Genomic DNA, 21,255 nt, shown 5'->3' with positions numbered 1-21,255 from the left:
AAGGAGGCTCTGAGAACTGCCAAGACAAGATTCCATTTAAAGGGGAAAACTGAATTTGATTCAGCAATTCCACCTTAACCTAGAGAATTAATAATAGATGAGTAAAGATGTGATCACAAAAGTGCTCATCAAAATGTCCATGATAAATCAGAAACCATGTCAGTGTCCAACACTGAGTTAAGTAAATCATGGTACGTTACAGGTATTTGAACAGTCATTAAGAATGACAAAGTCTTACACACAGTTACACACACACTAGTGGACAAGACACCAAGTAGTTGATTCCCAAGAGGAAAACTGGCAGCTGAAGACCCGGAAGGGAGAGATGTTCTTTTTAGTGTATAAAGAACTTCTGGGCATTTAACACAGTGTGCCATTCTTGCATAACACTTTCTCTAAAAAGTCAGTTGATGTTTTAGGAGATTTCATGAAAAATAAAAATGGCTTAAACTGGATAGCAGCCGGCAAGACCTCAGCACATTGTTCTCTACCTAGCACACTATCTACCACTGTCCACACCATCATCTCCCGAAGGCTGCTTTGGCAAGAAGGGGGAAAGGAGAGAACAGCAAACAAAAATCTCTTCCCTTGGCACCTCGCAACTCACAGACTGCCAGCAGCCTTGGGGTGTCAGGCATCCCCTGTTCCTCCTGGGGTGTGGGTGCAGAAGGGGTCCGGAACTAAAGTTCTGAGCCTCCGGTCTGAGGAAGTGTGAGCAGCTTCCACGCAGGGTGGGCGCTGAGAGTCTGCTACCTGCCCAGATGCACCGGGCCTGGCATTGTTACTGTCACTGTCACATTCTTCATCATTTTAAACAAGAAAATTCATGTTTTTATTTTGCAACAGGCACCACAAATTATGAAGCAGGCACTACTTTAAAAAAAGATTGATTAATTGATTGATTAGAAAGGCAGACACACACAGAGAAAAAAAGACAGAGAGAAAAAGATTTTCCATCCACCATTTCACTCCCCAAGTGGCTGCAACAGTCAGAGTTGAATCAATCCAAAGCCAGGAGCTTCTTCAGAGTCTCCCATGCAGATGCAGGGTTCCAAGGCTTTGGACCGTCCTCGTCTGCTATTCCAGGCCACAAGCAGGGAGCTGGATGGGAAGCGGAGCATCTTGGTGCATGCAAGACAAGGACTTTGGCCACTAGGCTACTGCTCTGGGCCCCAGGTCCTACTTCTATGCCCAGGGCTGATGCTTCCATGCTCAGTGGTACCCATGCTCTTCATCTTAAATTCCTTGAGCAGGTCTTTCCAGGCAATGTTTAAGGTGCAACAAACAAGTATGACTGAATCATCTGAGATAAAACTGAGACAGGGCAGAGGGGAAGAGGCACAAGTTAGGCACTTCTAGTTCCTTAAACAGAGGCCCGGATGTCCCTGCTGGGAAGTAGAAGGAGGAAGATGCAAAGCCAAAATGTGTGGGTACAGTGAAAGGGTTCTCTTTGGTGCCATGACAATTCTATTGTTTAATTCTACTGATTTTCCATGTTTAGCTTCAATTTAACTTAAGCCAATAAAACTGTGCCTAGAAGTCATTTTGCTTAATAATGTAAATATAAAAAAGTTTTGCTCTTTCAGATATCAAAACTATAAAACTATAGTTGAGTTTTCTTAAAATCAGCTTAAATCCTAGAGGTCACACAGTGTCTAATATGTAACTCTGCCTGGGTACATGCCTGGCTTCTGCAGGACCTCTCTCCTCTGCAGAACCTCTCTCCTCTGCAGAAATACTTGTGGCTGAAGTTCTCACTTTGCATGCACCAGGAAACCATGTGGTGCCAGTTCATATTCTGGCTGCTCCACTTCCCTTCCAGCTTGTGGCCTGAGAAAGCAGTGAGGCCGCCTAAACCTTGGGATCCAGTGCCCACATGGGAGACCCGGAAGAAGCTCCTTGCTCCTGACTTCAGATCAGCTCAGCTCTGGCCTTTGCAGTCACTTGGAGAGTGAACCAACAGATGGAAGATCTTTCTCTCTGTCTCTCCTCCTCTCTATAAATCTGACTTTCCAATAAAATTAAATAAATATTTTTTTAAAGTCAAGTTTACCCTCTCTTTAGTAATACCTGAAAACACATCAAAGCATCCTTATGAATCTCCTAAAAATGTCTTTAATCTGGTCTTCCTATAAAAATTATCATTCAAACTTAAAAAAGAATTCTCATTCTTACTATTTGGTATTCTAATCTTAATTTTTAAATTGTAAGTGATTAATAAGGCAATTTTGGGGAAGCTTTAGTTTCACAAAAAAAAAAAAAAAAACTGAATGGAAGGCACAGGGGAAATGTAACATACCGGCCCTCTATGTGCTCAGCCTCTCCCCCCAGAACAACGTGCAGCTGCACCAACTGCTCCTGACCATCCCAAGTCCGTCATTCACACTCGGTGCACCCTTGTTGCTCTGTGTTCAGTAGATCTGGACAAGTGTATAATGAGAGGCAGCCACCATTACGTGGTCCCTACAGAAGAGCTTTACTGCTCCGAAAATCCTGTATTTTACCCATTTCCTCACCAGCTGCCGACTTCCCACATTTTTAAACTTTTTTTTTTTCCTAATAAGTCCTGCAGATTTTCATGGTTCACCTTAGCAGCCATCATCATTTGTACATTTCTCCCATGGGAAAATATTGCCCCATTCTATAAGTTGCTGACTGACTAACAAACTCCTGGAACATGACTCATTTTAAGTCCAAGGGAGGTCATGAGTAGAGAAGTCTAGAGGAAAAGTGGGAGTAAGTTCATGGCAAGGGGAGAAATGGGGCTCACTGAAGGAATCTAATGGTGAGAAAAGAAGAAAGATCAGTAATCCGGAAGATTAAAATGACAACTTTAAAACAAATAAACATGTTCCAGATACACAGTAATATTTCCAAGTGCTCATGAATGTTCCTACACTTCCATCTCTGGAACCCTCTACTGGCCTTACGAAGAACCTTAGTAGCAGGTGACCTCAGTAAATGACTTCCAATTTTCAAATCCCCCCTAAGACGTACACATTCTGAAATGTAACGAAAAGTGTGCCTTTCTCACTTCCAGTTTAGCAGAGCAGAGCAGGCAGGAGCCTTTGCCTCTATCCTCATGGTGACAACACAGCCAGTGTAGTACAAGGACCATGGCAACAGGGAAAAGGAGGAAGGACAGGGCACTGCGGACATCCTAGGAAACAGAAAGCAGAAGGCATTGCACTAACCGGCTGACAGATCGTTTCCACAATGTACCGGGGTGGAGTAAAACTAAGAGCTGCTGAAACCGAGGCAGGTCCACAGAAGGAGGGAGGGGGTAGGCTGAGAAAGAACCACTGGCAAGGACTTTTCTCCAAGTGTAAGGAGCAAGTACGTTTCAAAGACAGCCCAGGGCTCCACACCTAAAAGAGAAATTTGAAAAGCAGAGAGGGAGAAGGAGAGAAAAGAGGGAGAGCTTCTCTTCCTTTTTTTTTTTTTAAGACACACGTACTATTATCAGAAAGGCTTTTGTCAGTTGATTCACTTCCCAAGTGGCTGCAATGGCCAGAGCTGAGCTGATCCGAAGCCAGGAGCCAGGAGCTTCCTCTGGGTCTTCCATGTGGGTGGGTGCAGGGTCCCAAGGTTTTTTGGGCCGTCCTCTACTGTCTTTCCAGGCTACAAGCAGAGAGCTGAATGAGAAGTGGAACAGTCGGGACAGGGACTGGAGCCCATATGAGATCCTGGAGCAAGCAAGGCAAGGATTTAGCCACTGGGCCCCCGTGCCAGGTCCAAGAAAGAGGGCATCTATGGCTCATGGCTACAACGACCAGAACTGAGCTAATCTAAAGCCAGAGACCAGGAGTTCCTTTGAGGTTTCCCATATGGGTGCAAGGGTCCAAGCACTTGGGTCATTCTCCTCTTATTTCCCAGCTGCATTATCAGGGAGCTGGGTTACAGTGGAGCAGCCAGGCCTCAGATAAGCACCCCATATATGGTACTGGCATTGGAGGGGGTGACCTATACAACCGCAGCCGAGTCCTAGCCTGACGCCTACCTTAAGGTGTGCAGCACTGAACTGTCTCTGTGGAAGTATCATGGTGGTGTGGAGGCCTGACCACGGAGCAGATGGGGGACTTGCATCTCAGCATGACTGTGGCTGCAAATGGACTGTGTCCTTACATACAGACAGGAGGTGCCAACATGACCTTGCTCACATTACAACTTTTCAAAAAATCAAAACTTTTTTTCCCTTAATGTTTTTGGGTACAATACAAACACCACAGACTGACATATAAAATTTCTTTGGTACATAAAGCTCAATTTAGTCTTTTAAAAAAAATGGCAAATTGAGGGAGGGTGAGAAAGGGAGAGAGGGTGGGACATGCAGAGCAAAATTTGATAGCTAAATCCTCACCTTACAAATGCCAGAATCCCATATTGGTGCTAGCTCATGTCTTAACTACTCCACTTCTCATCCAGTTCCCTGCTGGTGGCCTCCAAGAGCAGTGGAGGATGGCCCAAACCCTTGGGATCCCACACCCGCATGGGAGACCTGGAAAAAGCTCTTGGCTCCTGGCTTCATTGGCTCACCTCTGGCCATTGTAGCCATTCAGGGAGTGAACCAGCAGATGGAAGACTTCTATTTCTCTCCTTCACCCTCTGTAAATCTGCCTTTGCAATAATAGAAATAAAGCCTTTTTTTAAAAAATAAATCCTTAATCTAGCCTCCTTACTTCTTACAAAAAAGTTCGTGGCTTCTCAATTATGGAACTGTATAGTGACGGAGTACTTGGGTCTGTCATATACAGATGTGGGGGTATAATGGAACATGCATCCCTGCTTTCATATGAAAGATGGATTCCCAAAGAAACTGTTGGACACGGACAGACAAAGAGATGCTGGGCTGTCTGCATTGTCTGTACCAACAGTGTTGGGGTACACTTAAACAAGAAACTGATAGAATTATGATTCCTTATGAAGGACTACTCCATTGTAGTAAAATGGGGAAAATCTGTCAGGGGATGAAAGTTTGTGGGGGAGGAATCCCAGGCTATATGAAACTGTACCTCGCAATTCAAAATTCAAAATAAAAACATATTTAAAAACAAAAAACAAACAAAAATGATCTCCGTGATGGCAGTAACAAACAGGAAACTATATTAACTAAACAAACAAAATTCCAAAACCAAACAAGTGAATCGGGGGAAATGAAAAAATAAGAGTTCACAATAATCAAAGCCCAGGGCTAGCCTAAGGGGTAGATGCTAGTTAACATTCTTGCATCTGCAAGGCTGGGCTGAAACATCCAACAAGAACCAGATTGGGTGGAAGGCCAATCAGGAAAAGCCACAGTTCCTGCTAGGACAGGAGGGCTGGCTCATGGACCCCCTGGTATGTGCAAAATCTGGCATTGGGAGAGGTTCTGATGCAGGAGCCTGGGCAACCCCTCTGGCAGTACACAGACCCGGCAGGTAAGCGCAAGAAGCACGATAGGAAACAGCCCAGAAAAGGCCATGGAAATTAACCCACTGGCATACACATGGCATGGGTTGGGGGCAGACCAGGCTGAAAATGTTCACATCACCCACTGGCGAATTCGAGCACCAGAACAGAGTATGGGTCAGGACAGGTTCGGTTGCGACACATACCAGTACACATTAAGGAATGCCAAGGTGAGATGAGCCATACCAGACGTGGTTGCAGTGCTCAAACAGCACATGTGAAAAACAGTGGGAGCAAAGCCAGCAGGGGAATGTGGGCTCCCCTGCTGGGCATCCACTCCCATTGGAAAACATGAGTCGGGCTGGGGACAGACCAGACTAGGCAGGGCTACAACACCTGTGGACTTCATGTGGACTAGATCAGGGAAGGGTCAGGCTGGGCTGACTGTTCTGACTGGTACAAGCAAAAATTAGAGTGGGTGAAGGATGATTAGGCTTAGCTGTAGCATCAGTTGGCAGAGGATGGCTCTGGGGTCTAATTCTGTCAAGTCAAACCACAGAACCACCTGGAGAATGCATAATCTGGAAGTGGGAGTGGCCTAGTAGGGAAAGAGTGGGCTCCTCCCTCTTGGGTTACCACTCTCACTGGAGAGTACAAAAACTAGGACAGGGGCAGGGGTGGCTAGACAGAAAGGCAGCCAACAACATCTGTGTGGGCTGCATAGTGGAGCTGGTTAGATGGAACTAGCCTTCAATGACCATTGACATGTATGAGAGCCGAATGGGATGTGGGACAGAATGGACTAGTCTGCTGCATATACTGGCAAACCAGGGTAGGGGGCAAGGCTGGTGGGAGTTATTGTGGGTTGCTCCGACTAAGGCTGCAGCCCCCACTGGTTTATGTGAGGGCCGAGTGTGTGCTGGGCAGAACCAGACTGGAATGCAACACCCATTGTTTCAGTGAAAATCGGGGCTGGAAACAGAATCAATCCAGCAATTACAACCACCAGCTGATTGGGGCGATGGAAGGTACCCAGTACCGGGCCCTGTACTTGCTAGTACATACAAGAACCTGGTCTGGGAACACCTCAAAGTTTCTTTGGGGATCTCCCCAACTGAACTGCCGGACTCAGAATCCTAACCAAGAAAAGAGGGAGGACAGAACAAGTCAATCAACCACCTCAGCTATATGTTGGCAGTGAAAAACTGGGTAAAGGGAGACTATGTCAATCAGTGGTTTCTTCAACCTCATCATGCTTGGGGTGGCGAGACTGGCAGCGATTCATAACTGGTGAACTATCATAACCATTTGAGCAAGACCCTTGGAGCGTGCCCCACATCAGGGACCTGGGGTGGGAGACTGGGTGGAGCTTCTACCATAATATCTCCCTTTACGTTAGATACATGAAGGAAACAATATGGAAATAATAGTCTTACCCACTTTCTTATGGCCCTCGAACATTTTTACCCTAAGTAACTGTGTAAAGATTGTCAAGAATATAATATGAAAAAAAAAGGAAAAAGAAATCACAATATTGAGAAAGGGAAGCACTGATTGGGTGAAGGCATCTGGCACACTGTCATCTTGTCCTGGAGCATTTAGCTTTGAGTCCCAGCTCTGTTTTCCGGCTCTAGATTCCTGCCAGGTGTACCCTGGGAAGCAGCAGATGGCCCCGGCGCTTGGGGCGCCCCACTCGTGTGGAGGCCCCAGGAGGTCCAGGCCCTGACTGCTGCAAGCGCGTGAGCAGCAAAGACCGCACACATGATCTGCCTTTCACATCAATTAGATAATGTTAAAAACAATAACAAAGTCCAAGAGAAAGCTACATTTGATACTTAAAAAAAATAGGAAATATTTAGCAAAAGATGACCACAGGATGTTTGACATAGCCAAACGAAAACAAAGAAAAAAATCACCGGAAACATAAATACAGCAAAGATGTCCATAAGGCAAGCCATAATTTATTTCTATTTTAAGCTTTCTAGAAACACTTCTTAATGGAAAAAAATGACATTTGACTGTTTACACATTTTTAAGAACATAGTATCACATATTGCAGGGAACATGGGCTAAGTTCCCAAACTTCGGGAACACACTGGAGTCATTGCAGGATCAAAAATATAGACACCTGATTTCTACCACTAACTTTTTTTTAAAACGTAACTGCTGTGAAGGGAGCTTAATCATTAAAATGCAACAAAACTTGGGAATCACTGGGCTAAATAATCCTGAAAATAAACAGCACCTCCAAAAATCTCAATGGCTTAAAAAGTAAGTCTATTTCTCACTCAGGTTTTAAGTCCATCATGATTTGAAAGGGGGATTTTGCTAATCTTGCTCACTGGAGCCGCTCCATCAATAATGGTGCTAACACACCCCCAGGACTCGGGGTCCACCAGAGCAGGAAAGGAGTCACAAAAATCAAGTATCAGGGCCCGGTGCAGTAGCCTAGCAGCTTAAGTCCTCGCCTTGAACGCACCCAGGATCCCATATGGGCGTCGGTTCTAATTCCGGCAGGTCCACTTCCCATCCAGCTCCCTGCTTGTGACCTGGGAAAGCAGTCCAGGATGGCCCAAAGCCTTGGGACCCTATACCTGCATGGGATACCTGGAATAAGTTCCTGCATCCTGGCTTCGGAGCGGCACAGCATCTGCCGTTGTGCTCACTTGGGGAGTGAATCATCGGACGGAAGATCTTTCTCTCTGTCTCTCCACCTCTCTGTATATCTGACTTTCCAATAAATAAATAAATGTTAAAAAAAAAAAATCAAGTATCAGCTCATCAACTCTTGTGTTCATTTTTCACTAACTCTTTGTTAGAAGGATCAAGAAATATAGTCAGACCTAACTCAAGGGGAAACGGAAGTGAAATCCTCCCGTGGGCACAAAGGCAAAAACCACAAGAAACATTAACGCAGTCACCATGTGTCTACCGTATTTGCGCAATACTACACAGTGAATACTTGCTGTAATATTTTTCTCTGGTACCACATCTGGAATCTTGAATTGCCTTTTGCTGCCTGAATGAAGTTAACAAATCCACAAACATATCCCTAAATAACTTTATGTTTCTAAATTTCCTTTATAATTTGCAGTAAACCCAGTGAACTGACCCATTGTTATTGCTAAACCTGGTTTGACTTGCTGATCTTGCCAGTTGAGTAGACCTGGAGATGCAGGTGCCTGACATGGGCTTACCCCACCCCTCCTTTTCAGAGCCAACAAAAACTGGGTAAGATGGGCACAGCTGGGCTCTCGCAGTTACATCCTATCATGTCACTACTTAGAAATTCCGGCCAAGTTTGTCATGCTTTGGATATTGATGCATTCATACAGGTGGTTCAATCCAAGAGCCATTTTGAAATTCCTGAATTAAAAACTCTCTGGGCCAGGCCTGTGCCCCTGCCGGTCAGCCTGGCCCTTGCTCACACACCAAGTGCTGGGTTCAGTCTCAGTTGCTCTGTTTTGGATCCAGCTTCCTGCTGCTGAACCCTGGGAGGCAGCAGACAATGTGTCAGCTGTCTGGGTCCCTCCCACCCGGGGGGGGGGGGGCAGGCCTGGAGAGCACGCCAAGCTCCTGGCTTTGGCAGGCCCAGCCTCCATCACTGTGGCCATTGAGGAAAGAGCAGACCAGGGAATGGAAGATCTCTCGTTGTCTCCCCCTCTCTTCTCTGTCTTTCAAACAAGTAAAATAAAATCTTTAAAATATATATGTGAGAGATTACATATATGACAGGTTACAATATATATCTCTCTTAATTTAATACATGCCTCATAAATTAGTAAAGGAATTTAAAATAACAACAAAATGATTAAATTTAAAATGTCTTTATTTCATTTATCTGGTAAATACTGTCCCTTGTGGAAAAACAATGTCCTTTGTCTTTCAATCTGAAGCTTAGTTAGCTGAAAAGTTCATTTCTCTTTCTGTACTGCATACTGACATGATATAGGATGCAGAATGTAAAAGTCAATTTAACAGGCATTATTAAATATCTTCACACATAAGCAAAATCCTGAATGAATGGTTAAAATTATAGAGCCACATTAAATATGGGCACATGGATGTCCCACGTAGCCCAACAGCTTAACAGAAAAGATGCTTGAACTGACTTCCGGTAGCCAACTGTTTTGGATGAAACTTTAAATGCCCAATTCTAAGTCTTCCAGCTCTTGAAGAAGTGCTTTCTCTTTCTGAATTTTCTCCAACTGGAAAAGTTCAAACACAAAGAAGTTACTAAAAGGAAAGGAATAATCATCGGTTTTATAACCAAAACAACAGGACAAAGAATATTTCTGACATTTTTCAGATTCATGGGTAAACACACTTTAAAAATATGCTAGAAACAAATTTTAATGTATCTGATATGACTCAAGTTGGGAACTGTCTGAATGCTTTTGAGGAAGATCTTCACGTAGCGTGGGCTGAGGCGGCAGTGGAGCAGGAGGGGAGAGGCGGCCCAGGCACGGGTGACTGACACGGGGAACCGCCGGCTCTTCCAGCAGCGACCTCACTGGCTAAACTGCATCTTCTTAAGCTGAACACCGCTCAAGAATTTAAGTATGAAAGAGAAATGGCTACTCTTAAAACTTAACTTGCTTTTTTTTTTTTAACACATTAAATCACTGCTTACAGAGAAATGCCAGGCGGAAGTGGCTGTGTTTAGGACCACAGATGAAGCATGTAGAACATACCTGGTTCTTCTCTAGCTGCTTCCCACTTGCCGCTTGTTCTTTCAGTTGTTCAATTGCTTTCAGCTTCTATAAACATCAAATATGAGTCAAGAAGCAGGAAGAAAGCCGTTTGTTACATTTTCCTAATGACAACTGAGCTATGTGAGTGTGACACTTTAATAAGGTTAGTAAATTATCTTATATTCCTATCAAGAACAGTCTGTTAAAATCTTAGGGTAAGCTTTTTTTGGTTTGTTTATTTTCCAAGAATCAGAGAGAGAAGGAGAAACACAGAAAGACACAGAGAGAGTTGGCCTCCTATCGGCCCGCTCCCCCGATGGCCACACCGGCCAGGCTGAAGCAGGAGTTACACCCAGGTCTCCCAAGTGGGTGGCAAGTGACCAGACGCCAGGGCCACGTGCTGCTGCTTTTCTCAGGCCATCAGCAGGGAGCTGCTGTGGACGCAGAATGGCAAGGACACAAAGTAGCACCCAAATGAGCTGTCAGTATGGCACACGGTGGCTTTACTCACCATGCCACAGTGTTTAGCCCCAGGTAAACTATCTCAGAGTTAGAAAAGCATACGTAAGAGCAAAATGTGAGTGTGTGTATTGTAAAGATTTATTTTTATCTGAAGAGCAGAGTTACAAATAGAGAAGAGGCAGAAAGAATCTTTCATCTCCTGGTTCACTCCCTAAATGGCCACAACAGCTGCAACTGAGCCAATCCCAAGCCAGGAACCAGAAGCCTCTTCCTGGTCTCCCATGTGAGACTAGGCCTCCAAAGCACTTGGGCCATCCTCTGCTGGTTTCCCAAGGTTAGGAAATCATCCATAGATAACTGGCTTCAGGCAACCAACCTTGACTTTCTCTTACACCATTCTCAAGTACTTCTTTCAGTACGCACAGCTCTTTTTTAAGTTTCTCACCTTCTTCAGGTTCTTAATCTTTTTGTCGACCTCAGGGTCTCCAGAAGTTGACTGCGAGGTGATGTTTCGCGGCGTGCTTTGTGGAGCAGAAACAGATGTCAAATCTGGACTTTTGTCACTTCTTGCTTCCTGCAGGAAGAATTTTCTTAAAATTCAGTTTTGAAAAACATCAAAATATTTCAATCCATATAGCCTTGGTACATACACTACAGAAACCAAATGTGTAATGTGATCTATATTTTGTGTGGTCAAAGAATCTGAATTAAAGGTATCATGAAGTACACTACATATTCCCATAAAAGACAGAAATTAAATGACCTGAGCGTAAACCAGGAGATCCTGCCCGAGGAACAGGCGTTCCTACCTTCTGGACATTCCAGAGATGGTCTGGGAACGTGAGAGGACTTTTCTAATTAAGGCATTTAAAGTTTTGCTGTTGGGAATTCCTCCACGACAAGAGTGCACAGGATCATGCAGGTGTAACGGGTGACAGCATGTGGACCAAAGTCTTGCACAGATGAATCCTTGGTCCAATCAACTTTGCTCTGTCACATAGCTCCCTAGCACACGTTCTGCTGATAAAGAACCTAAACACTGCTTCTGTGGGATCCAACCTCTGATGACCTTCCTAGTCTCATTTCTCCGCTTTGAAGGAACACTGACTCTGAACCATCATTTATTTCTCCAAAGGGGTTACATACTCTTTGCTTCTGCTCCTTGTTTTTTTACTGGCCCTGGGGGACCCACAGTATGTCCCCCCAGGGTCATCCACTGAACCCTACTTATCCTTGAAGCCCCCGGGGAAAATGTCCCGATCAAGGCTGGGGCAGTTGCACAGTTCAGCAGTCAGTGAACAAAGCCAGCCCGGGAATGGCGGGAAGGTACCACTAAGTGCCAACTATGCAGAAGCTGGTGTGGGGAGCAGGACTGACAGTGAAATCCAGACACCTTGATATGGCACACAAGTACCTTAAGTGGCGCTGAAACTGCTATGCCAAACATTGGCCCAAATTTCTGTTTTTGTTTTATTTGTTTATTTATTTATCAAATCAGCAGAATTACAGAAAGAGGAAAGACAGAGAGATTTTCCTTCTGCTAGTTCACTCCCTAAATGGCCAGAGCTGGCCAGTTCCACGTCAGAACCCTGGATATTCTTCTGGGCACAAGGGCCCATGGACTCTCCTCTGTTGCTTTTCCAGATCATTGGTAGGGAGCTGGATGGGGAGTGGAGCAGCTGGGACTCAAAGAGGCGTCCCTATGGGATGCTGGTGCCACAGGTGGCGTATAGAACTGCAAAGCAAGGGTGCCAGTCAACGAGTTTCTATTCTTAAGGAGCCTGTAAATTCTGGTAATGTCCTGTTTGACCACTGCTGTGGTTTGAACGGGATATGAGTAATCACCCCAAAGATTCGTGTGTTGAAATTTAATCTCCCTTGTGAGGTCAAAAGAGAGTGGAAATTGAATCCAATTTTGTTACTCAAAGGTCAGGCCTGTGTGAAGTGTCAGCATGATGGAGAGTCATTAGGTGGAGGCCTCATGACTGAATCCAGGGAGTTGGGTTTTTTTGTTTGTTTGTTTCTTTAAGATTTATTTATTTTTGTTGAAAAGTCAGATATACAGAGAGAAGGAGAGACAGAGAGAAAGATCTTCCATCTGCTGGTTCACGCTCAAGTAGCCACAATGACTGGAGCTGAGCCAATCTGAAGGCAGGAGCCAGGTGCCTCTTCCAGGTCTCCCATTCAGGTGCAGGCTCCTAAGGCTTTGGGCCATCCTTGACTGCTTTCCCAGGCCACAAGCAGGGAGCTGGATGGGAAGTGGACCTGCCAGGATTAGAACTGGCGTCCATATGGGATCCTGGCATGTTCAAGGCGAGGACTTTAGCCGCTAGGCCATGCTGCTGGGCCCAAATTCCCATTTTCTTAAAAATAAATAAATAAATAAATAAATAAATATCTTAAAATTACCCAACCTGCAATACTTTTGTATGGCAGTCTAAGGAGGCTAACACATTCACTGTCTGAATCTCAAATAATCAGCATGGCTTCACTGCCCAACACTCCCAGCCTGCGTGGCCGCACTAGCACCACGAGCCACAAAATGCAACGACTGAATTGTCAATTATTACAGTAGTGTGGCTTTTCAACTAGGAATCAAATAAACAAGTATTTTAGAATGAATGCATCATTTGGGCATTTCTGACATTTACATTCCTAGCTGGATAATTGCATTCAGTAGTGTAATACTGATCGACAAACTGGCTTACCATATAGTCATTTTCATCCTTTGTAAAATTATTTTAAAGATTTATTTATTATTTATTGGAAAGGCAGAGAGTGGAAAAGAACTCCTGTCTGCTGGTTCATTCTCCAAATGTTTGCAACAGTCCGGGCAAGGCACGGCTGAGGACAGGAGCCAAAAACTCCCGATGCCTCCCAATGCTGGGAAGGCGCGTTGCCCAGGCTGCTCGATGGGCAGTGGGCAGCAGCTGGGACTCAAACAAGACATGCTGATACAGACGGGCGAGTGCCCGGACACGGCTTACCTCAGCACTATGATAGCCTCTCCTGCTATATATCTTAAAGGGAAAACAGCTACACCACCTCGGACAGTCTTTATAAAAACGGTCAAGAGCAAATAACACACCACACAATCCCACAGTGCCGCAGGTTTTAAGGTCAAGCCTAGATTACTTCATTAACTGCTAAAACACAAGACTACTCAAAGAGTAATAGGCAAAACAAGAGAAAGATATTCTTATTTAAGTCTAATTTTTTTGTGGTTTTTTTTTTTTTTTTGATGTATGAGTCAGTGAAGAATTTTTAAGTCTAATTTTATAACATTTTATAACAACCAACTCTTTAGGAATATAGTTCTTTAAACTTTAAGGCAAAGCAAATTTGAACTGTCTTTCTGTTCTGACCAGATTAACACCCCAAATACCTGTTTTGCAGCTTTCTTAGCTTCATGTTTCCTTTGATTTTTAAGGGCTGTTTTTGATAAAGGTTTATCATTTCCTTGTGGCTTCATATTTTGAGGCGGCTCCTCTTCATGCTATGGAAAACAGAAATAAACAATTTGGAAAAGGAGATTAGATATGAATACATATATAATGTACATACATGTAAAATGTGTGTGTATGTGTGTATGTATATATAGCCCCTATTTCATTATTTTAATGATAGGCCATGAAATGCATGAGGTAAGATGACTAGATGTTAAGTATTACTCTATCCATTTACTTCCAACCTACAAAACTGAAGGAAACAAACAAAAAAAGTACTAAAACAAATGACACACTTTTTCCACTAGAGGAAAATAGCTGTTTTAATTTAAACTATGTGAGAGACAAAGAATCCAAAAGACAGAGCGGCAGCGTTGCCCCACACTACTGGCGGCTCGCGCCCTGGCTGCTTCCCTCCTGGTTCAGCTCCTTGTTGCCACACAGCAGCCGACCCACGCACGTAGCGCCAGCGTCCCATGTGATCAACTCAAGTGGAGAGCAGGCTCCTGGCTCTAATCTGGCCCAGCCCAGCTACTGCGGCCATGTACATAGTGAATCAGCAGACGGAAGGTATTTCCTCCCCAGAACGATGTTACTCTGCCGTTCAAACAAATAAAACAGATCTTAAAAAGAGAAAGTTCTTACATGCTGGTTCACTTCCCAAGTGCCTGTAATGGCTGAAGCAGGGATCCAGGAACTCACCCCGGTGTTCTTTTTATTGTTTGTTTTTTTAAAGATTTATTTATTTTTCATTCAAAGTCAGATATACAGAGAGGAGGAGACAGAGAGGAACACCCTCCATCCGATGATTCACTCCTCAAGTGAGCGCAATGGCCGATGCTATGCCGATCCGAAGCCAGGAGCCTCTTCCGGAACTTCTTCCAGGTCTCCCACATGGGTGCAGTGTCCCAAAGCTTTGGGCTGTCCCTGACTGCCATCCCAGGCCACAAGCAGGGAGCTGGATGGGAAGTGGAGCTGCCGGGATTAGAACCGGTGCCCATATGGGATCCCAGGCGCGTTCAAGGTGAGGACTTTAGCCACTAGGCCACGCCACCGGGCCCAACCCAGGTATTCTATGCATGCAATTACTTCAACTACCATCTACTGCCTTCTCGGTGCATGTTAACAGGAAAGCAGACTTAAGAGTGGAGCCAGGATTCGAACCTAGGCAGTCCGACCTGGAATGTGGAAATCCTGACCAACAGCTGCTTCACTAAGCCATATGCCTGCACCAATAAGCCTACTTTATCAAACTTATTTTTTTTTAATTATCAGCAAAATTTTCAAAGCTCTCATTATTAGCAGTGGCATATTCCAACTAGTAGAATAAATTTATAATTGATACATAGTACCTTCCAGTTAATAAGAGCTGGTGTTAATTCACTTATGTTAATTTCACTTCAGTTGTTTAAACTGAATTATTTCAGCTCCAACTCAGTTGACAAATTTCTGAAAAGTGAAATACTAAGAAAAATGATAAGGAAATACACAAAATAGGGTTGGCAGTGTGGCACAGTGGGCAAAGCCATCACCTGTGACGCTGGCGTCCGACATGGGGGTCAGTTCGAGCCCTGGCTCTTCTAATTCTACCCCAGCTCCCTGCTGATGTGCAGACGATCACACCAGTGTGGAGCCCCTGCGCCCACATGGGAGACGAGGAATAAGCCCTGGCTGTTACGGCCATTTAGGCAGTGAACCAGCAGAGGTCTCTGCCTCTCCTCCTCCATCCATAACTGTGCCTTTCAAAGGAAGCACGAACTAAGGCCTGGTGGGATGGCTCATTAGCTAATCCTCCCCTTGCAGGAAGGATACGGGAGCCAGTTCACATTCCGAATGCTCCACTTCCCTTCCAGCTCCCTGCTTGCAGCTTGGGAAAGCAGTTGAGGATGGCCCAAAGCCTTGGGACCCTGCACCCACATATGGGAGACCCAGAAGCAGCTCCTGGCTCCTGGCTTTGAATTAGCTCAGTTCTGGTCATTGAAGCCACTTGTGGAGTGAACCAGCAGATGGAAGATCTTTCTGTCTCTCCTCTCTGTAAATCTACCTTTGCAATAAAAACAAATACATTTTTAAAAATAAATAAATAAAATTCAGTGGAAATCTTCAAGATCAGAAAATTCTGATTTTCAGTTTTTACCTTTTCACCATTTTCAAAGTAATCTTCCTTATGTGAAAACAAACCAAATGGTTTAATGAATCAAATAATTCAAAAAATATGCACTAATTTAGAATTTCTTACTCCTGTGCCATCTTACATGGATTTAGAAGGCAGGATGAGTCAGGATTATTTCTTTCTTTATCTTAGATACAACAAATTTTCAGTGGAGGGACAGACTAAACCTGAAGACTATTGTATGCTTTCTCTTGGCCTAAATACAAACATGATAAATACAAATATTGCAAGGCTTAATTTGTTACATTATTTCTACGTAGTTTTATTTAAATAACAATGTAACAATCATGTATTTAAGTAGAATATTTCTATGAGTGAAGTTACAGACCACTGCTACATTCTTTTAGTTCAAGAAGAAAAACTGTACCTTTATGCTTTTGTGATGGAAATGCAATAACGGAAGCACAGGGATATTTATTTCTTGGAAAAGTATCTACTTTCCTAAGTGCCTAATAATTTATTTTAGTTTTTTAAAAAAGATTTATTTATTTTTATTGGAAAAACAGATAAACAGATATGAGGCGAAACAGAGAGGAAGATCTTCAGTCTGCTGATTCACTCCCAAGCAGCTGCAACAACCACAGCTGAGCTGATCCAAAGCCAGGAGCCAGGAGCCCCTTTCAGGTCTCCCACGTGGGTGCAGGGTCCCAAGGCTTTGGGCTGTCCTTGACTTTTTCCCAGACCACAAGCAGGGACCTGGAAGGGAAGCGGGGCAGCCGGGATTAGAACTGGCGCCCATATGGGATCTTGGCACATTCAAGGTGAGGACTTTAGCCACTAGGCTACTAGGCCCCATGAGTGGCTAACAATTAAGTGACCATACATCCCTCTCTACTCAAATAATACCAACTGATGGATTTTGTATGGTCATTTTTAATTTCATTTTTACTGTTTATTTGTATCTTTTTGAAAGGCAGATTGACAAAAACAAAGACAAGGAGATATTGAGAAGAAACTGGGCAAGAGAGAGATCTTCCGTCTGCTACTGCACTCTCGTAAGTCCAGCACAATCAAGCTGAGCAGCAGCCCAGACCTTGAGTCCTGTCGCCTCCGACCTTCCAGAATGCAACTGGGGGGAGTTTCGTATCAGTGGGAAGCAAAGCAGTCGGGACCTCAGTTAGCACTCTGGCACCCCAACATGGGAAGTGGGAGTTCCAAGTGGTGGCTTAGCACACTGCACCACAGTGCCCATCTCTGGTCACTTTGCTAAAAGCAACAATTGTACTGTTCATTTTGGGAACACTTTTAATCCTTAGTGCTATGAAACAAATCTGGGCCATCAGGTCTCTCTCCTGAGCTGTGGAAAGCTAAATACTTTAAAAAGCACACCATAATATCACCAACTCCCTGGCTATATCTTTACAGCGGTAGGGAACTAGGGGCCCGAGAAGAACAAACTCGCTTTGCCTGTCTAGCACTATTTTAATAATTACGAGATTCCCCTTGAGCCTCTAGAATCATTTTGCCTTGGAAATCAAGTGGGGCAAATCAGCCACTGCTGTGCAGTTGCCAAGGCCTACAAAGCGGCACAAGCTCTTCTGTCTGCCATCCTTTATATTCACTGTTGCCTTACATTACTGGCCCAGCTTGGTAAATGAATTTGAGTACTTCATCTACAAACCCAGTAGATCATTCTCAAACTTTTTTTTTGAAAGGCAGAGAGGGAGAGGACCTTTAATCTGCTGGTTCACTCACCTTATGGTCATAATGAACACAGCCGGCCCAGTCCAAACCCAGAACTTCATTTGGGTCTCCCTGTGGGTTCAGGGGCCCAAGTTCTTGAACCACCCTCCAACACTTTTCCAAGCCTATTAGCAAGGAAGCTGGATTGGAAGTGGAGCAGGTAGGATTCAAACTGGCACCATACAGGATCCCAGCACCACAGACAGAAGCCAGCCTCTCAGATCTTCACATGTGAATGAATTAAGTACTTTGAGCTCTGTCCTACACTACGTATTCTAGTCGGGTACTAAGTAACTTAAGAACACAAGAAAAGGGTTTATAGAACTCAGCATAATGAAAATATTTTTTCTAACCAAAATAATAAAACTTTACTTACCAGTTTGGAATGAGTGACAGGTTTATTTCTTAAAGCAGGAGGTCTATAAGCCGTTGTGACTTTAGGCTCCTCATTGGGTACCTCACTTGGCACTGCTTGGTAAGTGATCGCTTTTGCTGGAAATACTCCATCCAGAAATGGCTGCCATGAAACCTGCCACAATTCTCCATTTGCGGGCACATCATATTTGTGCAAGATAGAGCCAGTGTAATGCCAAATCTTATACCCATTATTCACTCGTAACCTGGGAGCACACGTGGCTGTTAAAATATGCTCCCCATCTGGACACCAAGCAAAATATGTAGAATCAGAAGCCACCGGTTTAGAAATCAGCTTGTAATTTTTAGCATCCCACACTTCCATTTGTCCTCTCAGATTTCCAAACCCAGCCAGTACTAATATATGTCCGTGAGGGCTGTAGAAGGCCGCATTGCGAGGACCAGTCCCAAAGTCAAACACAGGGTCACATTTCAAGTTGAAAATTGTCGCTTTGGCAGGCATAAAACCATAAACAGCACAAAATTCAGTAGAACTAGAATTCCAAACCACATCGTAAATGGGGCCACCTTTTGCTAGAAAAAAGAATACAAAATCTCAAGTTAGTAATAAAGAATTACATTAATATTGACAAAGATATAATCAGAGCACGCAAACATATCAAATGGTATGCTACAGGAAGAATGCAAAATCACAGATTGAAGAATCTCTACTGAGCAGACATGCTAGCAATATGAGCTCACAGATGCCAATTTGGGCTTACTGAAACAGTTTACTATTGTTAATAAATGAACTTCGTTGGGAAGTGTAACATATGTACTTTGTAATGAAAATACGCTATAAAACAACACACCTACCCACACGGATGAACTCTATTTCTTGCATAAGCTTTCAGAGTATTTGTGCTGCAATACAGCATCCCATTCTCTAAGAACATACTCAAAAACGACAGCTGGGGCCTTCGTTATCTCAGCGAGTACTACCTTTGGTGGCTTTTCCTCATTAGTACACTAAGATATACTTTATTCGTTTTTAGCTGCAATGTATTCTATTGTAAATCTGACTGCATATTCTTTACTATGAATGTGCCCAAAAGCAAGGGGCATATCCACTTCCTTGCTAACAGACCAACAGAAGGCCTTTCCGAAGAGTTACGAAACTCATACGCCTACCTACAGATGCTCCGGTCAGGATGCCCCCACATTCTCACCTATCCAAGGTAATTTATCACTATCTTAAAACAAATATCAGATTTGTTATTTTGGTTAGAAAAGCAGATTTACAGAGAGATGGAGAGAAAGATCTTCCATCTGTTGGATCACTCCTCAAGTGGCTGCAAAGGCTAAGGCTGAACCAATCAAAAACCAGCAGTCCAGAGCTTCTTTTAGGCCTCCCATGCGGGTGCAGGGTCCCAAGGTTTTGGGCTGTCCTTGACTGCTTTCCCAGGCCACAAGCAGGGACCAGGGTGGGAAGCGAAGTGGCCAGAACACGAATCAGCACCCATCTGGGATCCTGGCATGTGCAGGGCAAGGATTTAGCCACTGAGCCACTGTGCCAGCTAAAATTATTATCTTTGCCAATCTACTAAATAAAAACTTTATCTTGCTTTAATTTCCACCTCTTTAATTATAAGCTAAGCATTTTCTAACACATTTCTAAATAATTTAATTTTCTCTGTGCATCTATTTTTTTTGCCTTATACGTATTAGCATACCTGAAATATTAAAATTTCTTATTACTTATTCATTTAAAAAGTGTATTTCTCCAATTTTTATTCATTATACTTCATTTATGAATTTTTTTTTTATTTTTTTTTTTTTTATTATTTTTTCATTGGAAAGGCGGACATACAGAGAGGAGAGACAGAGAGGAAGATCTTCCGTCCGATGATTCACTCCCCAAGTGAGCGCAACGGGCCGATACTATGCCGATCCGAAGCCAGGAGCCTCTTCCGGGTCTCCCACGCGGGTGCAGGGTCCCAAAGCTTTGGGCCGTCCTCGACTGCTTTCCCAGGCCACAGGCAGGGAGCTGGAAGGGAAGCGGGGCTGCCGGGATTAGAACCGGCGGCCATATGGGATCCCGGGTGTGCTAGGCGAGGACCTTTAACCACTTGCGCCACCGCGCCGGGCCCCATTTATGAATTTTTTAAAAGACTCATTTATTGGGGGAGGGGGGACACTACACGGTGGCAGGTTAATTGTGCCCCTGCAGCATCAGCACCCATACGAAGCTGGCTTGTATTCCAGCTGTTCCACTTTGGATGCAGCTCCTAGCTAATGGCCTGAGACAGCAGTGCAGGATGACCCAAGGAAGCGGCTTCTGCACCCATGTGGGAACCAGATGAAGCTCCTATGCAATCTATAATTTTAATTTTTTTAAATTATTTTTCAATCTATAAATTTTATATGGTCAAATTTACCATTTTCCCCCATTACAGAATCCTGTTCAATTTTTTTTAAAGAATGAATTTATTTGAAACCAAGCGTGACAGATAACTGTGGTCAGCATGTGGTTCTCTTCCCAACTGCCCACAACAGTCAGGGAGCTGAGGCTTGTCCCTGGTTTCACACGTGGCCGACAGGGACTCCACTGTTAATGCTGTCACCTGTGGCCTTCAGGTGTAAGCATTAGCAGAAAGCCAGAACCGAGACTTGAATCCAGGCACTACCCTACAGGAGGGGGGTGTCCCTTGTAGCAGCTTAAACACTGTGTAGAATGCCTGCTCCTTCTCCCTTGTTTTGAAGGTCTTTTTGTTATGGATAGCACATGTCAAAATGCTCTGATTTGGCTCTGCCAGGACCAACCAGAGGTGGGAATTGAAACCCAATAAATCTATAGCAGGTTAATTTTTTAACATGATTTTGTATGGTCTATGAATGACGTAAAAAATAAATACCTAAATGATCCTTGGCAAGAAAAAAAGGTTCCCTGGCTCATAAAGATTAGAGAAATAATTCTTCCATGTTTTCTTCTAGTTCTTTATTGTGTTTTTTTCTGGTCCAATTGAATGCATTTTGGTGAAGAGTTAGAGATACT

The 21,255-nt window shown here is 44.0% G+C and overlaps 1 protein-coding gene and 1 long non-coding RNA gene across 4 annotated transcripts in view; one reads left to right on the top strand and one right to left on the bottom strand.

Moving 5' to 3' along the window:
• Positions 1-3,551: 3,551 nt before the first annotated feature.
• On the top strand, positions 3,552-19,712 carry LOC121152647. Its single transcript, XR_005883292.1, has 3 exons — positions 3,552-3,569; positions 8,561-8,566; positions 19,636-19,712. It is a non-coding gene; the product is annotated as an uncharacterized LOC121152647 (long non-coding RNA).
• EIF2A (eukaryotic translation initiation factor 2A) overlaps positions 9,200-21,255 on the bottom strand; it is a 43,231-nt gene continuing 31,175 nt past the window's right edge. For all 3 annotated transcript variants that reach the window (XM_040974783.1, XM_040974784.1, XM_040974786.1), the window contains 5 exons: positions 18,223-18,794; positions 13,930-14,040; positions 10,990-11,118; positions 10,083-10,148; positions 9,200-9,596 (listed from right to left, as the gene is read on the bottom strand). In XM_040974783.1, coding sequence (XP_040830717.1) covers positions 9,531-9,596; positions 10,083-10,148; positions 10,990-11,118; positions 13,930-14,040; positions 18,223-18,794 — 944 coding nt within the window. In that variant the 3' untranslated portion in view covers positions 9,200-9,530. The remainder of the gene's footprint in view (positions 9,597-10,082; positions 10,149-10,989; positions 11,119-13,929; positions 14,041-18,222; positions 18,795-21,255) is intronic.

This window comes from Ochotona curzoniae, unplaced genomic scaffold, assembly GCF_017591425.1.
Source record: "Ochotona curzoniae isolate NIBS_2020 unplaced genomic scaffold, NIBS_Ocur_1.0 contig_2599, whole genome shotgun sequence".
NCBI classification, from domain to species: Eukaryota; Metazoa; Chordata; class Mammalia; order Lagomorpha; family Ochotonidae; genus Ochotona; species Ochotona curzoniae.
This window is presented reverse-complemented; position numbering and strand designations above follow the sequence as displayed.